This window comes from Manis javanica, chromosome 3, assembly GCF_040802235.1.
Source record: "Manis javanica isolate MJ-LG chromosome 3, MJ_LKY, whole genome shotgun sequence".
Lineage (NCBI taxonomy): Eukaryota > Metazoa > Chordata > Mammalia > Pholidota > Manidae > Manis > Manis javanica.
Genome location: NC_133158.1, coordinates 4597696 through 4622591, shown reverse-complemented (window position 1 = coordinate 4622591; position 24896 = coordinate 4597696). Strand labels below are relative to the sequence as shown.

Below are 24896 nucleotides of genomic sequence, written 5' to 3'. Positions count from 1 at the left end.
GTTTAGAAAATGTTTGTCACCCATTCTTTCAAGGTGGATCTCACAGCAAAAATTGTCTTAGCATTCCCTGGTCTGAGAATTTCTTAACTTTTCCTTCATTCTTGAACGATATTTTTGCCTCGGATGACAGTTCTTCCAGTGCTTAGATAACATTCTACCCCTTTCTCTGGCCTCATGGTTTTAGATGAGAAATCTGCAGTAATGCAAATAGATAATTCCCCTGTAAGTAATGAATCAATTTATTTCTTTGCCTTTAGTTTTCAGAAGTTTCATTTTGATGTGTCTTCATGTGCATTTCTTTGGGTTTATCTTATTTGGAGTTTCCTCAGCTTCAGTTTCTCAGATATGTAGGTTTATGTCTTTTACCAAATTTAAGAAGCTTTCAGCCATTATTTCTTTGAATACTTTTTCAATTTTACTCTCTCCTCTTCTTGGTCTCTGAGAATATTAATGTTAGTTCTTTTGTTATTGTCCCACAAATGACCCCAACCAGCTCTATTCTTTTTTTTCCCCCCCTAAATCTATTCCTGTTGCTCAGACTGGGTAAATTCCTGGATAATTTCTATTGGTCTGTTCTCAAGTTCACAGATTCTATCCTCTGTCATCTCTATTCTACTATTGAACCTATCCTGCAAGGTGTTTTTTTTTTTTTAATCATTATTTTGGTGATTACACTTTTCAGTTCAATAATTTCCATTTGGTTCTTTTTTTATAACTTCTTTTGGTTGATATTTTTTAATTTTCATTTGCTTCAAGAGAACTCATAGTTGCTTGCTGAAGTGTATTTATGATGGCTTCTTTAAAATCCTCATTTGATAGTTCCAACATTCGATCATTCTTGATTCTTGCTGACTGTGTTTTCTCATTCAAGTTGTGATTTTTCTTAGGTCTCGTATAATGAGTGATTTTCAGTCGTATCCTGGGCATTGTGGATATTATATTCTGAGACTCTGGATCCTACGTGATCATCTTCCGTAGCAGTCATCCCCTGTTGGGGGTAAGCAGGAGGGCTGAGTGTGCGTCAGCTTGCCACTGGGCCCTATCAATGCTGTCTTCCCAAATGTGGGGCAGTGGGTCACACCCCCTCATGACATTCAGGTGGGGTGGCAGCTCAGCGCTCCCCTCAGCCCTGCTGGCACCTTCCTGGGGAACGCACGGCACCAGTCCATATCACCTTGCCAGCTCTGAGCAGGCGTATGAAGGCCGCTCCCTGCTGGGCTCTGCTGCTGGGGGAGTGAGGGGGGACTGGTCAGTGGCCGCAGAAGGGACACAGAAGCTCCGCTCCCTCCTGGGCCCCACTCGCACTGGGTCTGGAGACGCTGGAGTACTGATAGCCACACCTTGCACTACACTGACCAGTCTCACTGACGCCATATAGGACCCAGCTGGCCCTGGTGGGGGGTAGGTATAGGCTGAAACCAGAGTGCCCACCCGCTCGGTGTCACGCCACCCTGTCCAGTCTCAGTGCTGCGGCTGGGGCGCAGAGTGTAGAGATTCAGCTTCCCACGGAGCGCGAGAAAGGAGAATCAGACCACTCCCACCTGCACCAGCTCGTTCAGTTTTTCTGATGCCAGGTAGGGGTGGAGGCTCAGCCCACTCTGGACCCCACTGACCGTGCCCAGAGAGGGAGGGAGACAGGAACCCAGCCTGCGTCCACCCAGCAGGGGATGGACGATCAGTCCCGGAACAAACACCACCCTGAGGGGGAAGCCGACACCGCCCCCCTTGGTCAGCAGGACTGGGGACCAGGTCGTTGCTCAGGTCTGCTGACACCGGCAGGCAGAGGACTGAAGTACTGCTGTGTGGCTGTGCTGGCTGGGAGCCTGGGCTGCAAGGCCTGCTCTCCGGCCCTGCTGAAACAACCATAGAGGGCTCGGGGATTACTTTTTCCATAGGTGTTTGGCTGGTGAATATGGGTAGCATGAGTATTGCCAAAAAGGGTTTCTGTGTCAGAGGATCCTTTTCCCATCTCTGTCTAGGGGAACAGACCTGTCTGCAGTCTGTGCTCGCTGGAAGTCCAGGTGGGGGGCCTCTGGAGTATGTTGTTCATGATGTAGGAGAGGTGATGAGGAAACAGGGGACCCACAGCCATGCGCCCCTCATGTCTGAAGGACCTAATGCTGTCCATCTTCAATCTACCTGTCAGAATTTTCCCACGCCCCTTTGTTCTGGGATTTCTGGAGTCTTTCAGTTGTAAGAGGGAGGCCTTGAGTGTAGTGAGGCTACTCCACCGTTGCTGGAACCCGATGGACCAGTAATGCTGCAGCTTTTTTTGAGAGTGGACTCAAGTGTTTTGTATTGAAAGATCAAGTATTAATTTGTACAATTTAAATTTTAATTGTACAAAGGCCTGAAGAATATTTGGTCAAACAGGAAACTAACTCAGGGAAAAAATATCTGAATACGACAACTCTACCCTTTCCAGAAGATATTCACTCACTGGCTGATTGTTTATCAGTGTCTACTAAGTGGCAGGCACTGGCTGGTCCCAGTGGAAAGTTACCACAGGGACAGTAACAGACACTGTCTCTGTTCACGCAGAGCTCACACTGGGGGAGATGGACACCGACCAAGGCTGTGAACCCCTAGCTACTCAGCTCTCACGACCGCCCTACTACGCTGTATTTTCCCCTCCCCTTCCCAACCCCGCACGTTGGACTGGGCTCAACAAAATCATTTTATAACCCACGTCACAAGTGGATTTGTGTTCATATTTTTGCTTTGAATCAGAACATCCGCTCCATAATATTCTGATCCAAATGTGTCAGCCTACCCAAATTAAAACCTTTTCTTTTTTTTTTTTTTTTAAAGAATTCTGCCACTTAATTATTTTGGCTTAAGCAAAAGCAGTGGTGAAAAAGGCTGTAACATCAGGCAAGACCCAGTAATCCTCAGTCCTCACGCGCACCTGGAACTCAGAAGATACGATGCACACAGCACGCTAGAGGAACTTCCCAGAGTGGCAACCTTTTCTCCGTTCTCTTTTCATATTTTAATTCAGACAAACTGAATCCAGGCAGGCTTTCTTAAAATTAAGGCCTGAAGTGATTCAGGGAGGAAAAAAAAACAACAACAATAAACAGCAACAGCCATATGTGTGTATACCGAAAGCCCCACACGCCTAATACATTCGTATGTTTCAGTGAAAACTTAACAGAATCCTAACCAAGCCTGGGTGGAAAGAAACACAAGGAATGGGTCAGTTGGCATGGAACACTCAGAGAAAGTGATTTCAGTGCTTCTGTTTTTGGGGGAAAACTTACAGGTTGGAAAAGAGCATGTTTTTACTTCATCCTTCCTTTAAATGATTACAACATTTTGGAGGACGATGTATTCTAGAACTCACTTTGTTAAGGAAATGCATCTGCGTCTTGTGCTCTAGTTATATTCTGACACCAGAGCCTGAAAACACAACAGGAAGCTGACAGCTCTAATCAAATGTGACCTTTGTTGTTCCGTGACAGGAATGAACCTCCTCATTTATTTTCTGATAATTAAAGTAATATAATTTTATCACAATAGTTAGGAGGCACAAAAGGACCAAAAATTTTTAAATAGACGTAATTCTCCGACCCTAGTGATACATAGTCTTTTTTAGATGTATCTCTGTGAATACACACATTTATAAAAAGGGACAATAGGACGTGGCATGTTTCGGTTTGTATGTGTTTTGTTTTGCCTGAGAATGCAGCCTGGCCGCCTGGCCACGTTAATGACCACAGACTTTCATCACAGTTCTTACAGCTGTCACTGACTGAGTACCCTGTGGGTGGACCATTAGCTTTGAACTACTAACTTTATCAGTACATTTTGTAAGTATGTATTTTTATAAAGGTCCAAGGTTAGGTTTACTTTAAGGACATACATTTTAATTACAATATTTTGGAAATTGGCATTATATTCTAGAACTCACTTTGTTACAGAAATGCATCTGCACCCATCTATCTATCGATCTATATCTATCTATGTGTGTGTGTATATATGTATATGTTATTATACAAAAGAATTTGTTCTTCAGCAAATTGCTGCAATAATCAAATAAATGTAGAGCAATCCTCCACGAACAGTATCTTCACAGATTTAAGGTATTTGCTGCAGTCTGAAAGTTCGGGCCTTGAAAAACTTATTACAGGTAAGGAGGAAACTCCAGGGTGTAGCTGGTTTGGGAACTTACTGCAGTGAGACTCCAGACATTTCTGAAGGACCCAGAACACCCCAGATCCGTCAAGAAACCAAACCATATTTAGGACCAGGCCAACTTCTGAGTATGCTGAGTTGGAAGAGGGATTTTAATCAGATACAAAAAATGGTTACTTGGGAGCTGAAATTCTGTATCTTGGCTCTGGACACAAAGAGTTATAAATTACAAAAGTCAAACCGTTCACTGGGGATCTTCACATGTGCACAAGTAATTCTAAATGAGCCCAACAACTTGATCAAAGCTGTATTGTTGACCCATCCTCAGTACTTTCAACACTTCAACTAAAGGGGAAGGAAAATACCAGTAGTTCTCTGCAAGTGCAAAATAGCAACACTGCATCTTGGTAAACATGCAGAGAATAATTTGTATCAAAAGGGACACATAACAAATAACAAATTCACATACACAAGCTCATTGTAAAACTGGCTTGGGGCTTGGAAATGTTTTCATACTGTCCCGCCATTTACACAGGAAGTTGCTGGGCAGCAAGGACATAATTAGTAGTAAATGTGATTCGTTCATACTGCGGGGAAACTCAGGAAGTGTTTTTGTGTTTTTATACAGCTTCCTGCTCCCCGATTTCCGTCCACAACGCGGACAAGGAGTCATGTGCAGGGCGTGCATCCCTTGAACTTCCAAACAGAATGTCCGATTATAATCAGGGCACTTCCAAAGACCGGGAAACCGAACCCTCTTATGATCACATGATTCTTACTCCATGGATGTTAAATATTCTGCAATATAATGAAATCCTTAGAAGACCATGTAAGAATTAAGCAAATGCTTCATTTCACCATGCAAGAAAAGTCCACGGCAAAAAAAGCAACTGCTTCCCGTTTCAGGGGCTTCTCACGGCCGCACACGGAGGCAGGCAGAGGAGACGGGGCAGGAGGGTTTGGCGGAGGGCCATTCACGCTGCCGGAGCCCGTCAAGTACCACCAGGAAGCCTACCAGCCCCTTTCGGCTCTTAGTGAATCTCAGCCACAGCCGAGAAGTGTGAGACCGCTCTGGGGGGCACCGCGACACCGGCGACCCTGTGCCGGCGGATGGAGACCAGATTCCCCATCTAACACTGGGGGGGGCTCTGACGCTTGCCTCCCACCAGGCAGTTTGCTGTTTAAAACCCAGAGGACTTTTCTCCTTTAACAACAGGAAAAACTGCCTGCCATTATAATACTCACAAGAGAACTTTCCACGGCTCTGAAAGCTTTTCTGAAAATTAGTTTAATGATTTTTTTTTTTTTGGTTGATTAAAGCTAACCTTACTCCCTTTCAACATTCCTTTCTTTTTTTTTTAGAATTTGAGGATCCCACCCCATATTAGCTATGCTCTGGGAGAAAAACATGCAGCTCATTAGGGGTGGAAATACATAGCAGCTGCCGGGCTTCCTGCTTTGCTGCTGCGCCCAGCCTAGAGCGCAGCCCGCGTCCCCCAGGGACCGGTTCCGTGCAAACCCAACCACCTTCTTCCTCCCGGGGCACCCCTCCGGCCTGCGTCTGGGCAGGAATGGCTGACCAAAGATTCACTGACTCCCGGGACTGCAAGAGGCATCTGTGCCCTCCTATTGCTGGGGGCAACCCCCACCCCCCACCAGGGGTAAACGTATGTTTCCTTTCTCAAGCCAATCAGTAGATGTGTAAAAGGGAAACCGGCTTCGCTGGATGCAGCACACCCAAGAGTAACTAGATAAGTCACGTGAATACACACTAAGCAAAATTCATCAAGGAAATGAAGCCTGGGGCGTCTCGCAAAAATTCAAAAAGAGCAGCATACACAAAGAGCAAGAGGATTTAAAGAAGACAGACTTTCTTACCCGTCTCAGCTTATTTTTGCTGAATTCATAAAGGTAGAAGGAGATCATTGAAGGGAGAAAGGAGGCTCATCTAAACGAACACAAAGAAGATATTAAAACGTAAAAGGTAAGAAAAAAGAAAGAAAGAAAGAAAGAAAGAAATACGTGGAAGTTCCAAATTTTTAACCCTGGCTTGACATTTTTGAGAACTTTTTTAACATCCGTGAATGGGCTGGCAGTGGCACTGGGGTGAATCATCAGCGCCATCTAGTGGATCTCCATGTTAAAGGGCCTGGTGGCCGCTGAAATTCAAATCAGATCCTGGACCTCAATGCTTCACCCTACGTTACGTTTTTTGTTTGCAGGGGGGAAAAAAAAGTGACCTCCATTTACTTTAATTCAATAAGTCTGTCTGAGTTTAGTCTGAAGATACGAACATGGGAGAAACTGTTAAGTTGCTTAGTCAACCTGGCAAGGATCATGCTCGTGAAGAACCTAACAAAATCTGCCTGTGGCTGGCCCCCGAGACCTGGGTTTTATAAAGCTACATTGCTCAGATTGATTTAATTCAAGTGGAAGAAGAAAGGGCTGCACGGTAAACAAACACTGAGGTAGTGATTACGTGACTATGGCCAATGCTATTTCACCCCTGTCAAGCACATGACACTTCAGACATTTTTCAAAATGACTTGACATTTTTCCTGCATGACATGTTTTGGGTTTGATACAGTGAAAACAGCTGGTTGCCTCCTGCTGCCTGGAAAACCCAGCAGTGGAGAAGAAATGCTGAAGGCTCTTCACTTTCCGGCAAGATCTTTAAAAACCTGCCAAAGGAGCTCATTGCTGGCATGTGATGGCCGGAAGGCAGGAAGATATGCAGGGGTAAGGCCAAGCGCTGGCAGGTAATCCAGACCTGAGGTCCTGGCCCCAACTCCCCAGTCCCTCGGCCCCAGGTGCTAGCCGTGAGCTTAGGGATGTTAAAACCTGCTAAGCGTCCCCTGTGACATGGGAAAGCGCCGCCCACAGGCCAGGGTTGTCATGACTGACGTGTTAAGTAATGGGCATACTGCCTGAGGTCACCAACCTGGAGTTAGGATTACTAGACAATAAACTCTGCTGGCAGGGAGCGCGCCTCGTGTGTTTATGACTATAAATGCAGTTGCCAGGACAACTGAAAAACAGGACGCTGGTGAATTTCAGATTTCACGGAGTGTCCTATATTTTATCTGACAACCCTACCATTTGCCTAGGGTGGTCTTGGTTTACCAGTGTTGCCCAAGAGTAATTATCAATAGCTCCTCTTTCACTTTTAAAAGTATCTGATTTAAGATAAACTGCTTTTGGATTCCAAACTCCAAGCCCATGCCCAGCACAATACCATGCATGTAAGAGCCTCTCATATGCATCTTAACCAAAGGAATGGCTATTTTCTGGATGGGACACCTGAGAGAAACACATGTCTGAGCTGTCTGCTAAATTAAAAACTGCTCAGTGTTACACACTTTAAAAATCCTATTTTATGACCAATGTTATATTAATCAAGGGGTACATACTGATAATCCACACGGGCAGGACACGATGGCACTCTACAATGCCAAGGGACCAGGCAGGAAGCATTTCCGTTTCATCCCGGGCTGAATACAGTCTCAGTTCTGACTTCTGATTAACACATTCAAAAAAAAAAAAAATACAGGAAACAAGAGACCATAAAAAGGGGAAGGGAAAGAAGAGGTAAGGAGGAGGGAGGGGATAGGGGGAGAGGGGAAGAAAGGATGGAGAAGAGACAGAAAAGAAAAGGAAAAATATCAAAAGTAGAGGAAGACACATAACTAGAGACGGAGCTGCACAGCATAGTATCTTTGAATCAAGAAAGGATTTTCTGATTTAACGGAATGGAAAGCAATCAAAGATAATGTTTTGCAAACAGACATCACTGCCAACTGTGGTTACAAACTACTTTGAAAAATCGGGGGCGGGGGGAATCAAAGAATGCATTTTCACACAAAGAGAACTACGAAGAATCCAGATTTGACAGTTGACAGATTCAGCTGTCCCTCAGGGAAAGACACTGCATCTATCCTCTATCTGGCATACACACACCTCATTCCCCCTCTGATCTCACTTGTGCACATTAACAGGGGCTGGGGCTTACGATGGGTTAATGACAGCCAGGCAGGGATGCCAAAACATGGTCATTAATATCACCAGGGAAGAACTGCTCCGCAGGGACTTGCATCATAATTAATGTCACCTAAGAAATTATTTTCAATATTCAACATGTTTAAGGGAAGAATTGGTGGTTATACAATGTAAGAAACAAAAGCATTGTGCAACTGATTCCAAAATAACCCAACCCCTTAAAAGGAGTGGAAAGGCAAATATTATGACACACATGTCAAGTACAGTTTATAACAAAGATGGAAGGCTGAGCAAGATCTACATAATTGGGAGCTTTGAAAGTTACTGCTATTGTATGGCATTCTTGAAAAAATAACTGTATTTTAAGAGTTTGGTGCCTGAAGTAAACTTTGCAAACATCCTGCATCTTTAGAATATTAATACAAAGGTGTCCATCTACCAGCTCTCTTCAACTAGCAAAGCTATGCCACAGACCTCAGCCTGCCCTCTTCTCTCACCCACTATAAGCCAGAGACCATGACTCTGCCTGAAAAGTCACCCAGAATGCACCCCTCAGTGGTAGTCATTAAACAGAGCTGTCTGACAAGGAGAAACAATTCAGTCATTTAAACCAACCAACCTCCATGTGCCCTGAGGTGGCTGAAGTCTCTGAGTCTGGGAATGTGCTGGTTTTAACTGCTCTGATGGGTGTCCATTGCCAGTCTGACCTGTGGAAGGGCAGCGAACCACTCCCTGGACCCAGCCTCCCATGGCTGCTTCTGCTGGTTAACAGGGCAGAGCTGTGGATGCCCCTCCCCTCGTTCTCCGGGCCCGACCTGTGGCCTGGGGTCTTGCAGCCCAGCACCTGTTCGATGAAACCACCAGGAAGGCTGCATGCCCCATCAGTGATCACAGAGGTGAGGTGAATACCTTGCTATTTCCACATTTTAGAGGAAATCCCAAACCTACTGTGCCCTGGCCATTTCTGGTGTCCCCAGAGCTGTTCAGATGGGCTAGAGCTGAGGATGGGAGAGGGGATGAAAGGGATACTAGTGGAAGATTCCAGGAAAAGAGAAGAGCAGCAGAAGGGGAAGGGGGGAGGCTCAAACAGCTCTGAACCCGGTACCTTAGACTCCTCTCTCCCATAGCCCCTACTCTGTGGCTCAGAGGAGTTAAGTGACTTGCCCAAGAACCCACCCAGTTATTAAATGGCCACACTGGGCTTTGAAATGAGATGTGAGTCCTCAATCCATGCTTCTGTATTAGCTGAGGCTGCTTCAAGGAGGAAAAGAAACAGTGGTGGGTACTTCTCATCTCCTCCTGCATCCCCAGAGCCAGCTCTGTGAACAAGGCAGATGACATGCAGAGATGCAGGGATGTGGGGATGCAGGGATGCGGGGAGAGGTTGGAAAGGGTGCGCAGAGGCACTGTGGAGAAGTGCATGTGCTATGGACCACATGAGGCCAGAAGCCACTGGCAGTGTGGCAGAGGCCGTCTCCTGGCTATCTGCCCCACCATCCGGAGTGCAGAGCTGCCTGGGGTCCTGGAGTGTGAAACAGTCGCCCCCCGGTGGGCTGCAGGCCTCCCCATTTTCGGTGCTCATGCAGTAAGGCTCCTTCAGAGCTGCCATGCTCAGGAGCTGTGGTCATCTAACATACTTTCAAGCACATTTTGCCCAAGGCAAAAATGCAAACAGATTCCATACCTCCTTTGACCACCATGAATGTCCACGCTTTCACGTCATAAAGAGCAGCAGAGCTGTCTGCATTTCATGGAGTCATAAGCCAGAAGCGTCTTCTTCCGTGGGGTCTGGATTCTCATTACATCTCCTTACTGCCTGACCTAGGGTAGCCCAATAAATTGCTAACCATACCCAGCTACATGATTTGTAGGGTCCAGTGCAAAAGGAAAATTCAGCCCCCCCCCCTTCAAAAGTTAGAATTTCCAGTAGTGAGGGCACCAAGATGGTGACCAAAGTTGTTTCTGACCTCACTCTCCCCCTTACAAGAAGAAAAACTAACATCTATTCAAGAGCAAGACACCGCTGAGAGTTCTGGAACATGGGGTGAGGCCGAGGCACCCCTGCAGGTCTGAGAGCAAGACAGCCTCATTAGAAGGGAAGAGAAGAAGCTCCGTGGTGAGCACATCGCCCTCCCCAAGACCGGCGCCGCCCCCATGGTGAGGCCTGACCCCTCCAGTGGGAAAGGGAGCCCGGGGGATGGCCAGTTGGGGTGCCACCCCAGCACCACGGGTCGCCTTACAGGGGCCCCTATGCTGGGCTCACACCATGGGGATGGCAGGGGACCTGGAGGCTCAGCCACCGGAAACCTGACTGGGATGGAGAGGTGGGGAGGGGCTTACAGCGACCAGCACACGGATCTGGGTGGGCAGAGTTCCTACAAGCAGTGCCCCAGGAGTGTCCCAGCCAGAGGCTTTGTTCAGCTGCCCAACCTAGTCCGGGCACCCTCAGACCCGGGACCTCAGTGGGGTGCAGATCTCTCTGCCTGATTTGAGGAGATTTGAATCCTCAAACCAGGAGTTCTATGAACCCTAGAGCCCAGTCTGTCCACGCCCAGACAAGGGGCTGAGCCCCAGCCCACCCAATGTGGAGTGTCTTCTGGTCCACGTGAACGGAAGGGCTCGACAGTCCTGAAGGCTGTGCAGCCGGGCAGCCCTCGAGGCGGGAGGCAGAGCCAGTCGTGTGCAAAGGCCAGCGGCCCTGGGGAGCTTGGGCTGTGGGGCAGATCCCTGGGCGGGGAGGCTGATCTGCAGCCCCAGGTGTCACTCGGTATAGCCCTCAGCCTGTCCGGCCAGGGACCCCAGCCAGAGCGGGAGGGAACCTGCACTTTCAACAGCCCTAGCAGATTGCACAGCGTGGCTTCCCCCACATGCAGGGCAACCCCGGGGGTACCACGGGACCAGGGAGCTCAGTGCACACTCAGGCCTGATTCGGGCCTCCGAACAACGAGGGGCGCAGGCCCTGGGCCCAGGCCGGCTGCCTGCCCTGGCAGGGAAGCTAATTCGCAGCCCCGGCTATTACCGAATGTAGTACCCATCCCAACCACCTAGTGAGCCTGACCTGGGAATCCAGCCAATCACGGGGCTCATCCTGCGGTCTCACTAGGGTAGGGAACCAAGCCAGAATCTCTATACCACTGTTCCCAGCCAGTGGCATATGCCCATCCCTGTCCTCAGAGCGCACGCAGCTGCCCCCAAATAAGCAACAGCAGGCCTCGCCTGCCCAAGGATGTTACCAGCAGACACACCCAGAAACCCAAACGAAGCTGACTGGTGAAGGGCTGTCTGTCAATGCAAACCTGCCAAGTCTGGAAAAGGTGTCTAATTACACAAATACCAACTAAGGAATCAAAGACCATGAAAAATCAGGTGGATGTTCACTGAACCTATTTAGTCATCATATTACAATGTGTGTAAGTCACTCTGTATGCCTTATGCTTACACAGTGATGTATGTCAATTATTTTTCAATAAAACTGGAAGAATTATACATTATTTGCCAAAGTATAAGAAATTATGTTAATATCTTCAGTATATTTCTACTTAAGTCACCACATCCTATTTCCTTCTTCCTTTTATGTAAACTGACATATAATAAAATTAATGTACAATTCAAAAAAGAAGAATGGGCTCTGGGCTCAAAAATAAATTAATTTTTTAAAAAAGAATGCCAAGATGGAGACAGCAGCACATTAAAGCAAGACCGGGCCTCTCTGAGCATGGGACCCCATGTGCCCACACATGCCGCAGACCCATGAAGCCAGGCCTTGCTCACACACTCGAGGCAGGCCAGAGAAAAGCCTCAGGGCTGGAGGGCTGGACGCCCATCTCTTGTTCAGGCAAAGGGACTTTCTGCTCAGGAAAGCGGAGGCTTATGTAAACCCAGGGCCTGTGCACACAGTCCCCTCTCCAGAATCGGAAGCCGGGACACCTTGGACTAGAAGGCATGACAATAATCTATCACCAGGTTCAAGGCTGCAGCACCAACCAAACACTCCATACCAGACCTGTAAGTTCAATACCAATTCAATGCATTATTTATTCAGTGCCAGCTTCATGCCAGGCACCACATTTGGGCCAAGAGTGCAGGGCAGAGCAAGATGCCCACACACTCACTTGGTCTTCACCAGAGACCAAATAAGAAAATGAAAAGGAATGACTGCAAGTCTTTCACTGTTGGGGCTCTTGATTTCTAGAGTCCCTTGGAGACTTCTGAGGGCAAGTAGCAGACCTAATGGATATTTACCCACTAATTCATCTCTTCTCTTTTTCTTAAAAAAAATAAACTTAAAAATTCAATTTTGATTATCCCAAATAATGGCCTTGTAAAAATCCAATAAGCATTCCAGATGTACTCATGTCCTATTGACCCCACTAATACCAGCTCCCCAGAGATGCTACCAACAGACCTTTTCCTTTGTAATAACAGACATATATAGACAGTCCCTCAGTATCTGCAGGGCCACTTTCTTTTTAACCTAAGGTATATCACATTGTATAAATAATTCTACATCCCGCCTCTGCTCTTTAAAGTCAACAGCCTGTGCTCTGCATATGATCCTTGCTGTTACCTGGGCGTCTGTTTCCTTCCTTTGAGCCACTACCTAGAATCCCATTGCTTGGATACAACACGGGCTCATTTGCTTACATGGGTAGACACATAGACAACTTGCGGATTTTCACTAATCAAACAGTGAATTCCAATGCACGTGTGCAAGTGTTTCTGTGAGCAGGTGTGGATGGTTCCTAGTCCATGCAGTTTAGTCTGACGAGATTCTGCAAAACTGACCTGTAGTGCGGTAGTACCAACGGAGCCCCACTGGCTCGCCAACATGTGATGTCACTGCCATTATCATCACCATAATCGTCACCATCGTCATCACCATCACTGCCACCATCACCATCGTCACCATCACCACCATCATCGCCATCAACACTGTCACGATCATCATCGTCACCACCATTATTGTCATCATCACTTGGCCAACTGGAAAGTAAAAATGGTTTTTCCCTGCTTTTTCTTGTCCTTGTTCGAGCATCTCGACATGAATTCTTATTGTGATATTTTGTGACTGATATGGAAGAGCTCTGTCTCCACTGTAGGACCTCGTCCTTTGTCTGCTGCCTGTATTGCAAATACTTTCTTAAACATTTCAGAATTGGAAGCATTCGCTTCACGAGTCTCTAGCCCCCGAGACTGGCACAAGCCCAGACAAGGTCACCGACATGACCGCAGCTGGGGTCAGCAGCACAAACTCCAATCTGCTGCTTCCTTTTGGAAAATTCTCAGTGTCCCAGCTGATGTCCCAGCTCAGTACGCCAGCTGATGATGCACAGGGACCAGCACAACCCCAGGGGACTTGGGACAGTGATCGTTACCAGGTTCAATTAACTGCTCTACGAAAGCAGGGTTCATTCTCTCTCGAGCCGGTGAACCCTGACGTGCAGACACTGCAATTAGAAGCACAGAATAAATTAGAAGCACATCTTCTCTGCCTCGTGGAATAACGAGCACAAGGACAGAGGCCTAATCAGGTTTTTTAAAGCTACAACTGAATTATAAAAACAAAAATAATGAATAAAACTGAGAGCTGATTCATAGTCCTTCCGTGCAGTGGACTACCCACCCACTGTTAGAAGTGCGGGTGAGGGCATACCTCTTACCCAGTGCCCCTTGAATGTTCTCTCATCTGTGATCACCTGAAATTCACTTCCCCAAATATCTCACCGTCCTGAAATGGGAAGTGGCTAGGACAGCACGCCGCTCTGTGGCTTGAATCTCCTCTTCGCATATGTATTCATTAAATCCTCGTCACTCATGGGCCCCGGTTGCCAACCCTCACAACAGGATAACCAGGCAACAAGGAACAGTTCTCTCTCCCAGAACAGCAGATGCACCAATGGCTCCCCCGGTGCAGTCTGGGTGAACTCTCCCAATCCAGGGCCACAGTGGAAGAATATATGTCAGTCATATGACTCCCATCAGTGGACACTCCCAAGGGGCCCCTAAGGCGTTCCGTGTTCAAGAGTGGGTGTCACCTGGTCTACCTTCTTCCCACCTTTACTCTATTCAGCAATAAGGTAAGAGGGTAAAAGGCAGAGGAAAAGCAGCATGTCTGACTCCCTGTATCAGCCACCGCCACTGCTTTGAGGGCTGTCCGCCTGCTGTTGCAAGTTTCAGGGAAACATCCTAGAAGCGTTTCCTTTACAGGTAGATTCAAGACAATAATGAACACGTGAATGAAGGAATGCTTAGGGCCCTTGGTATGGAAATGCTGCAGACAACAGATGTTCGCACACCACCACCAAGTTCACTGCGTGACCATCTCGCCAAAGGTGCCTCTTGCTTCTCCTGGGCCAGCCCCCCAGGAAGAACATCATGGGGTCTGGAAAGGGTCACTTCAGAAAATATAGGAACAGTAGTATCAAATGCTGTAGCCCAGTGGAGCGAGAGACTAAACACAACACCTACCGGACTCAACCGAATTCAACCTGTACTTTTAATGGTTTGCTTTCCAAAGTTATGACATTCCAATCACCCATCAGGACCAGATCAAAGACTAGGGAAATAAATATTCATAAACAGAGGCTGCACTCCAGAAAGCATAATACTTAAGCACTGTTCATGGAATTAAAGCCAGTTAGCTTCTGATCGTAGATCCACCATATCCTTCCATGTGACTTTGCATAATTTATTTAACTTCTCTGAATGTTAGTTTTATCATTTATGAAGTGGGGGCAATAACGGTACCTACTCCAACAGGTTGGTGCGAGGACTACAGAGTCATAGCCACCAAAATACCTCACCCGACAGTCTATAAAGTTTAAGATCTTGATCTGAGTCAATATCCCAGAACTCCTCTCCAATGATATCCTGTGACAGGGTGAGGAAATGACTGAGAGTCACGGTAGAAGTTCGCACACACACCTGTAAAATCAGATTTAGGTGGCTCCACAGAGAATTTTGCTGATTTTAACCTAATAGCTAATGTTATCCCTGAAAGTGGAATGAAACCAGCCCCAGACATCAGACATCTGTCTGTGCTAAGACATATCTAAGAGCACCAGCGTGCTCTTGGAAATCTAAACCGGAAGGGCATGCTCCCAGAACCACCTGCCCTACAGTTCAAGGTCACTTTTAATTCAGAAGGTCCCAGAAAAATCTGGCACACAGAGCTAAAAAGAGGTATAGAATATAATAAATGGCTGACACTTAATAATGAAGACAGAATGCTTAAGGCAATTAGAGGGAGATTTCCTCTAAAGTCACTAATGAAATTGGAGGAGAAATATAAAAATGTCCTGGCAGCAGGAGTCCCTTGTTTGTGTTTATCTTCTGACACATAAAGGAACATGTTTAAAACAACAAAACTAAACTGAGCAATTAGTTAGCCCCATTCTCCAAAACTAGCTGACGAGCATGAGGGGCCTTCGCTATCTGCCACCAGCACCCAGGCGTGTACAGACGGCTGGGATTCAGCCACTCCGTGGACACGAAACACCCAAGCCTGCTGCCCAGCCAGAGTCCCAGGGAGGCTTGACGGGGCTCCGGTTGTGAGCCCGGGCGGCCCTGCGAAGTCAGTGCCAAGCTGCCAGCAGCATTGCCTTCCTTTACCTCTTCAGCAAAGGGTGCTTTTAACCCCCTTCCTAAGGGGTATCTAACTCTTGAGATGATCTTTCCTTTTTTTCCCTTCAGTCACTCTGTCCTTCAACTATTAGAGTGCCAGCGGTGCACCTGTGCCCCAGTCACAATGCTGAAAAACAGACGTGCCTCTCAGGGTTCCCAGTCCTCAGGGGAGGCAGAGGTTAAATATGCAATTCTAAATATGTAATAAATTTGGGAGTATGTCAAGGGTGGTGGTCAAAGGCGTGATCACATCATGATCACGGTTGTTCTGAGCTGGGACCATCCTCTACACCACACAGTGTGCTGACTACTAGATCAGCGAGCCCGGAGAAGCCTGACACCCTTACGGGGAGAATACCATCACCCTGATTATACAGAAGGCACCAACTGCAGCCCCTCAAGCAATCTGCCCCGGGGCTCACCACTCAGAAGGAAAAGGTCAGGATTCACACCCGTGTCTGTCCTCAAAAAACACTCTCTGACAGCTAATCATCTACCTCAATCTAGAACATTAATCAGCAAACATAAGCGGCCATAATAAATCGTCTTTATTTCCTTGTAATCAAAAAAGCATTGTGACCGGACAAAAGCTGTTTGCGGCCCATTGTTCTCTTGACCTGGGTTTCAGGAAATCTTACTACGATACCTTCTCCTGCTTTACAGTCCTGCTCCCTTTAATCTGTATTTCAGCCAGTCTCATGTAGAATGAGATTACAAAAGGCTGGCCAACCTAGAAAAAAATTTTTTTTCTTGGTGGTTATATGTTCTCTGCCACCTAAAACCTTTTAGGAAGAAGGGTAATTATGAATACATTTATATGCACAACATAATCACTTCTAAAGAAGTCAAAACAAAGGTTTAATTTGGTTCTGAATTTCTTTACACAATAAACTAAGGAATAAAGAAGTCATTTCAGTTCCGGAGTTAGGTTCTTAAAGTCACACACACACACATATTCTTCTGTATTATTCATAAGATCCCCTTTTTTTCACACGGGCTATTGCACAGAGGATAGGTCCAATTGCCAAATGAGGAAAAGGCTCCCCAATATGTGTATTTCTATTAATACTAGTAAGCAATGATTAATCATTCTTAATAAATCATTATATCTTAAGAGATTTTTTGTTTGTTTTTGGTTTCTGGGTCAGAATTTACCATTGTAGTAAATTTCTTTTCAAAGAATTTGATAGACCTCTAAATAACCCATGAAAACTTGCATCATAAATTTATTTCCCTATATTTTCCCCAGTGCAAATTGAAGTCTGTGGAACTTATGGTTCTGTAAGGCAACATCACTTATTGGCCTTTGGGGCCAACAGACTTGGGCACAAGTTCTGGCCTGTACCTCCACTGTGGTAAAATTGTAGACCCAACACATGACCTCTCCATCTTCAGTTCCTCTATATGTAAAACAGAGATAATAACAGTATCTTTCTCACAGGATTGTGGGGAGAAAAATTAATGAAATACTATCTGTGAAGCAATTAAGCCACTGCTTGTACTTAATATATTTTTTATAATGGTGTCTATTATTCTTATCATTATTACTGCATTCTATTCATATTAAATACCCAGCAAAAGAAATGTCCTAAAATTGTTATGAAAGTCACATAATGAACAGTTATGAAAGACATTTTAATTTGAAGAATTAGGATTACCATACCAAAGGCTATGTAAACTAACCTTAAAGTAGAAGAGGTGAGAATTATTCATCTGTGTACATAGCAGGGGCTGTATCAACAGGCATAAAGGAGACTAGAAACTTTCTGTTGAACTGTCTACTTTCTGTATTGCCAGTAGGTTCAAGTTTTACTTTCGAAACAGTTCGTAAATCCTTAGACCAGAAGATCCTTGTTAACAAACCAACAACCTACGGACATTCCTAGTGCTGCCAAAGAATTTGCTGGAGGATCCCAAGGTAATTTCTAGGGTCTGCCACTGACCTCTGCAGTCAGCCATATTAATGAGAGACTGTGGTTTCTGGAAATCTACTATGGGATCTGAATATAGAATTAACAGAGCCACTAAGTGTTATTCTAACACTATTGTAGATATAACACGACAGACCTGGTATCCCAAAATATCCCCTTTCCAAACTGGCTGATGTCTGAAACACCACAATCACACTGTGCACATGAAAACAATAAAATTGAACTTTAAAAGTATTTGTTAACTGGAATGTTGAATACATTTTGAATTGGTTGTTTTTTACTGTGTTTAAAATAAATTATTTAAAACAATGTGTTTTAAACAAATATTTCTTTAAAATAGATATTTCCAACTTTGAGAAAGCCCAAGAGTTAATCACAAAAGAACCAATGATTTTGGTAAGAAAGAAAGTGATTTCTAAAGCAATAATTCAGACTTCTATACCCACTATTACCTACAAATTGAAATATACACAGTCATAATAGAAAAAAGCATGTTGTAGCAAGAAAGACTAGGAGAAGGGGAATACATGGGGTTTTACCAGAAAGTTTGTTATTAATAAAATTAAAGATAAAAGACCCAGAGTTTATAAACACATGGAAAAAGAGGGTCATTAATATGAAAATATTGCTAACGCAAATAAAAGATAACTCTGGAAGGAACAAATAATGCCATTTTTCCCTTCTGCACTATAAAATGACTGAACAAAACCAAATCATCATTGCTATAAAGTTGCACTTTTTACTTTTAAATTTGTTAATACTAATACCTTATCTGAATTTAGAACAGAGAATGATACTAATATAATTAAGCTGTAGAAATTAAAATCTTTTAATAAACAGTGTTTATAATTCAAGATTATATAACAAAAATGCATTTTTTTTTTTCTCTTTTAGCTGAAAGATGGCCTTGTGTGGTTCTTTGGGAGCAAAGAAGTCAATGTTGTATTCACTGCTTATTTGATCTGAGAATGCAAAGGATAAAATCAGTGGAGGCTGCCCTGTATGTTGTGTCATTTTTACCTCTTCGTCTCTTTAATAACTGCTTCTCAATTACCAATGTAACTAGATTCAATAAATTTCATGATTTTAGAACATCTGCTACATGGATGAAACTAAGTTACACTGAGGAATTTATAAAAATCAAATATATAATGTCTGGCATACAACAAAAAATTACTAGACATGTGAAGAAGCTAAAAACAAAGTGACTTCAAAAGAAAAAAGCAGTCGACAGAAAAAGAAATGACCCAGATGCTGGAAGTAGCAGAGAAGGCATTTGAAACAGCTTTTGTAGTATGTTTGATGACTTAAAAGAAAACATGAATATAACCAGTGCATAGATGAGAAATTTCAGCAGGAAATAGAAAGTATAAAAAAGATTTAATGAAAATTCTAGAACTAAAAGTATAATATATAAAATAAAATATTCACTGGTTAGTTTAATAGCAGATTAGAGACTACAAAAGAAAGGGTTAGTGAACTTAGAGACCAATCAAGGAATGTAGAGAGAATGGGACGGGTAACATTTTGAATAAATGAATGTTAAAAACATTTTCGAATATGGTGAGAATATGCAGTCTCAGCAAACTCCAAGCAGAATAAACACAAAGAAAATCACATCTAGGAACACCCTTAGTTTATCAGTCTTTATAGTATATCAAAAATCAAAGATAAGGAGAAGAGTCTTGAAAGTAGCAGAGAAAAATTACTCATTGCATACACAGGAGCAAAGATAACAATGATGGTTGACATTTCATCAGAAACATTAAAGATCAGAACAGAATGGGACTGTATCTTTAAACTGATAAAAAAAAAAAACTATCAAGTAAAAATTCTTTATCCAGCAAAATTATCCTTCAAAAATGTGGGCGAAAGAAAGATATTTTTAGATGAACAAAAGCTGAGAAAAATTGTTGCTACCAGCCCTGGAATGAAAAAAAAAATACTACCTGTAAGAGGTTCTTTAGGTTGAACTGAAATAAGAGATGGAAACTCAAATCTATAGGAAGAAATGAAGAGTGCCAGAAATGGTAAATGGCGAAACCACTGTTATAAGGTTCTTATTTCAGGTGAAATGGTATTTCACACACTAAATTAAGTCTAGATACACTGCACACCTAAATTAAGGATGCTTTTTGTATTCTTTGAAGAAACAACTACAAAAAAGTAGTTTAAAACCTTTCCTGGGAAATCAGGGTCACATCTCAGTTTGTGGAAGTCCCTAGAACAGAGCCTAACAGGTACTGACCTCTGGATAAATGTTAAATTAAGCAACAAGTAGACACATATGAATAAAATTAACAGGATAGGAAGTTATAAGCTTCATGAAAGAGGCAAAACTAAAGTATCATTAGAGTTCAGAGGTGGGAAAGATTATGGAAGCAGGTAAAATAATTTTAATTTCACGCTTAAGAAAAATAAAGATATTGTGGGTTTCTTGCATTTGGGAAGGTTTCTCCTAGCTGCAGTGGAGATACACCTAGAATATCCACTCAGTCAAAACTTACCCTTCAGGTATTTGCTCCAAGGCCCCTTGAACCCCCAGACTAGGTGAGGTCTCCTCGTCAGGCACTGTGACAATACCCTGCACTTCTCCCTCGTGTCATCGACCATGATTGAAATGTAATCATTATGTCATCATGCCTTTGATGATGTCTGTCACCCCTGTTAGGTGGTGAGCTCCGTAAGAACAAAGACAGCCTTTGGGTGGTGCACGGCCATGTCCACAGCACTGCCCGACACACTGGAGCCACTGATAACTCTATTGAGTGAATCATGGTGCATGAGAGATGGCTGAGAGCTTAGACATAACCTAGATGTTACAAGTACATCTTCTCACGGATGAGCAAAGATGCCACAGCAGCAGATTTTTGAGCCCGTTAATGATTCAGCTGGGACTAGAACTATCAGGACCTAAATGTCCAGCCCTCCAGGGTAAGCCCTCTCTCTTGGATCAAGCAGAAGCTTCCCCTGCCACCCCTTCTTCCACTCCTATGACCAAAAGTCAGGCTAGTGAGAATAACATGTGACCACCAAACAACTGATTCACACAGGTTCAATGTCATCGCAATGGCCTTATGAAAAGTTATACCATTCTAGCCAAACAGAAATGATAGTTCATGTGCATAGTTTGTGTGTGTGTGTAACAACTGAGCAACGACTGATTTTAAAATGCTCACACTTAGCAATTTCTTGGAAACTATTTATACACCCGTCTAGTGAGTAAATGATATGTGGCGAGTCCTAAGTAGGTAATGTCTAATACAAGATCTGAAAGTGAAGAAAACCAATTGTCACATCCCTGCCAAGCTGATAAAAAGAAAAAAAAGGAAAATAATAAGTCCTATTCTCATAAATTAGATCAGAAAAAAGGAATTTATTTTAATACAAAGAGTGTGAAAATTTCCTTATCTTTTCATTTATTTCTCCTGTATGTGTGACCTTATTTTTCTTGTTTACTGCACAAAAGTCAATTTTTTTACCTCTTCGGAAAAACACTAATTCTGGGGCTTGGGTCTTCTGTGCTCCAACCCCCTCCCTTGGCAAGAAGCTCAACACTTCACTCAGTCAAAGGGACAAGGACAGGTGGATTGACAGCAATACAGGAAAACCCCACGTGTTCAGCAATTTCCTCCACTCAGGAAGTGTCTCTACCAACAGCGTCCTTTGTTCTCACTCACAATACACCGTTCTTCCCCAGGCAGAGCCTCACTTGCCAGAAGGGAAATGCCAGGGTAAGGACAGCTTGGAGCTGCTCTCTGCCCCTCCATATCCTTTCTAATCTGGCAAAGGCTTGCTTCTCCCAGTAGATGGTGTTACAGACATCCTAACACCGATGCTAGGGCTCCGGGGTGTCTCCTCTCCTCCCCCGAGTCTCCAACACAGACCTGCCACTGCGATGGGCCGCGGCCAAGAGGTAGGGGAGGCCACCCCATTAGCAGCCTTTGCACCCTTCCATTCCAAACCCCTCACCCCAACTCTGAAATCAGGGCCCTGTGTTTGCCAGAGAGGCAACCGCAGCTTGGTGAGAACTGCGAGGGGACATTCAGGGCACTCTGCACCCCCACATACACACCAGTCCTTTCCAGTCTCACACTTTTGTTATCCCTCTGAATTTAACCAGGCTTTTTTTCCCCTTATACTTACAAAACAACAAAGAAAATTATTATAGAAAACTTTGTAATGGAAAAGCCTTTTACAGGATGCACCATTCAAAAGCACAGTTCTTTCTTTTTTTCCATTATGTACCAGCTCTGTACAATTGACACTTATTTGAAAGAGCTTTCAAAGAAAATACGTTTGTGTTCCAAAGATAAGCAGGTTTTTAGTAAACTGTCAAAAGTATTTTTTTCTTCTTCTTCGCTGTCGGTGGAGAAGCCCAAGAAGAAAGACCAAGTAAGGGAAGGCGCTCTGTGAGCTTCGCTCCACGTGCAGACCTAGTGTTCTCGCCATTCTTCAATGGCTACAACCATGGGGCTAGGGCCACCCCAGCTTACACATCCCAACCCTGAGTTAGGTTTGGTCATCAAAATAATGAAGGTGAAACCCTAAAATAATCACATTAGCCACAATTAAACTGTTTTCTTGATAATTAGCAATTTCATATGTGCTTTAGATTAGAAACCTATGTTGACTCGAAGCATAAAATTTTAAAAATGGGAGATGGCATTTTAATAAGGCCTCTGTTTACATCAATTAAAATGGAAGACAGCCCTAGTAGAGGTATCAGGAAATAAAGAACAAAGCCCAGAGAAGGCCAATCTAGAGCCCAGAGGCCACCATAAAGGGGACAAGCCACAGAGCCGAACTGACACGTGTTGACAGGCAAGCCCTCCAGCCAGTGCGGACCAGGCAGCCCTGGGCCCGCTGCAGAAGGCGGCCCTGGCGCGCTCCCACGGGCGGCCTGCCCTACGCAGCCTGTGTTTTGCCTCTTACCCCAACACAGAACTAACAATCTTATGCCACATTTAAGGACCTTACAGGGGGACCGCCGTGTCAAGGCCATAAGCCCAGGAGGAAAATGTTAAAGCCTCTGAGCGACTGTAAGAAGAAATAGAAATGGAAAATAAAATCCTGACAATAAAGGAAACATGATTCTCTTTGGGTGCCTTTTCATGATTCCAGCAGTGAAAAGCCAAGTCTTCGCTCTAAAAGCAGCGAACTCCTCGATGACACTGACAGCCCAGCCTTAGGTGGATGGGAGGCAGACCTTGAAGCCACACAGTGAAGGAAGTTTCAAAAAACATCTTTTTTCTGTAGAAAACAGACTCCCAGCTTCCCGCATCTCCTGAGCTAATAGCATGGGGACCTCCCTGGCATTATTTCACTGCAAACAAATGGTAGTCTGAAATTTCTCTGATAAAAACAATCCACTGGCAGGGGTTGCCGAGAGGTCAGCGAAAAGCCAGATTGACAATTGATCAGCTCTAATGGACCTTGTTGTAGCAATAAACGCTGAGCCCAGACCCAGACCCGCTACGCCAGGGACAGTCCCATGGCTGACGCCCGAGCTGTTCACAGACTTGCACTCACTAGCGCTGAAGCTCTGCAGCTTGGAAACCTTCGCCTGAGCAGACACACTCCTGCGTGCACTTCTGCTTTTCTCAAGGGCCCCTCTCCTACAGATTTCCACAAAAGCACACCCAGAGATGTCCCCCAAGTCTGAGGTCCACAGAGTGAATGACACTCTAACATTGACCGATCATTTCAACATCTGCTCTTGTGTTCAGAGCACAACTATGTAGCCTCTGCTATTTCTCTTCTGCTTATACCAAACATGACTGGGCAGGAAAATGTGGGCTGCCCTTCTCTGTTCCCAAGAGAACAAAAACTATACCTCTCCAGAGACTCGTGTCCTCTTTGGAGAGACATGCTGATGCTGTGTTCCTGTTCACGGCACCATGTCGGACGAGGGAATCAGCTGCACCAGGACTTTATTGTAAAGCTTCAATAATAAGAAGCAAGTAGAAACCCTCTTAGAAGATAGCAATAGTTCCAGACGGACAAAAAGAGCAACTCTAGGTTATCTGAGCCGAACCTCAGAACATTCTTTCTCTGTGCAAAGATACATAATCCCCTGAAGTTCAGTAAGTCATGCCCTCCCTTACCCACCTGCCTTTTGCAGACAACTGATCTCAGAATAAAACTGACTACATGAGCCATAAACACCAGATTTTCCAAAACAGCCCTGACTTCCTTTTTCATTCTACAACGTCACTCCTTCCTGTGGGCCTAACAGATCCAAATGTTTGTTTGCTCCAGAAGAACTCGAGACCAAGGACATTCTCTTACATAAGCACAGTACAAGGGTCAAAATCAAGAAATTGGACACTGATACAATAGTATTACCTGATGCATAGTTCATGTTCAAATCTTTGTGTGCCATGATCAGATATAAGATCCGGTACAAGAACCTTAGTAAGCAGATGTTTGTACGCCATGTCCGTCAATGATTTAATTTAATACATAATTAATGGTCCATTATTCAAGGTTAGATCCATCACAACATTGCTTTTGACACTTAAAATGCAGCCAGGAAAGTGGGATTTGGATATATTCTGCTATCTTATCAGTTTACCATTAAGAGTTATGGAGATTATTGTCAGTTGACTGATTAACTCCAGAAATCTGGTTACACACTTGTGAGCGTGTGTCACCACTTACTGTGACTTGTCACAGTGGTCAATGGGTGGGGATACCTACTCTTTCTTGTCAAGAAATAGGTACATTTACTTCAACTCTGTACCAATCTCTCAAAAGTCTTTCTCTCCCAACCACTGAGACCTAGTATTTCTCCTGTGGTGGCAAACACATAAAACAGTTTAACTCAAACTATGATGGGTTACCTGCAAGTCAGCATCAAATTCATGTTTCAGGTGGGCTTCCTCAGCAGCTTCCACAAGACGCTGAAAAGACAGAAAGCAACACAAAGGATCAGAAGTGTGATCTTTCAAGAATATAGAAAGAATGACGCTACTCCATTGCCCAAAAATGACAGACTATACAATGGCGTGTGTACTGAGACCTGGTGTCTGTGTTTCCCCAAAACTGAAAATAACAACATCAGTGTCAAGATCTGATTTTTACCTTCACATTCCCCTATAGTTCCCCCAATAAACAATTGTCATTAGACGTGTATAAATGCTCACGTGCGCTGCATCCATTTTCATAACAATTCAAAGATACTGGTCCCCGAGGCCATATTTGGAT

General features: G+C 44.4%; 1 protein-coding gene across 7 annotated transcripts in view; it reads right to left on the bottom strand.

Annotated features, from left to right (window-relative positions):
* The window catches only part of CACNA2D3 (calcium voltage-gated channel auxiliary subunit alpha2delta 3), a 699185-nt gene that overhangs the window by 456391 nt on the left and 217898 nt on the right, over positions 1-24896 (bottom strand). For all 7 annotated transcript variants that reach the window (XM_073230729.1, XM_073230727.1, XM_073230728.1 and 4 more), the window contains exon 4: positions 24533-24592. In XM_073230729.1, coding sequence (XP_073086830.1) covers positions 24533-24592 — 60 coding nt within the window. The remainder of the gene's footprint in view (positions 1-24532; positions 24593-24896) is intronic.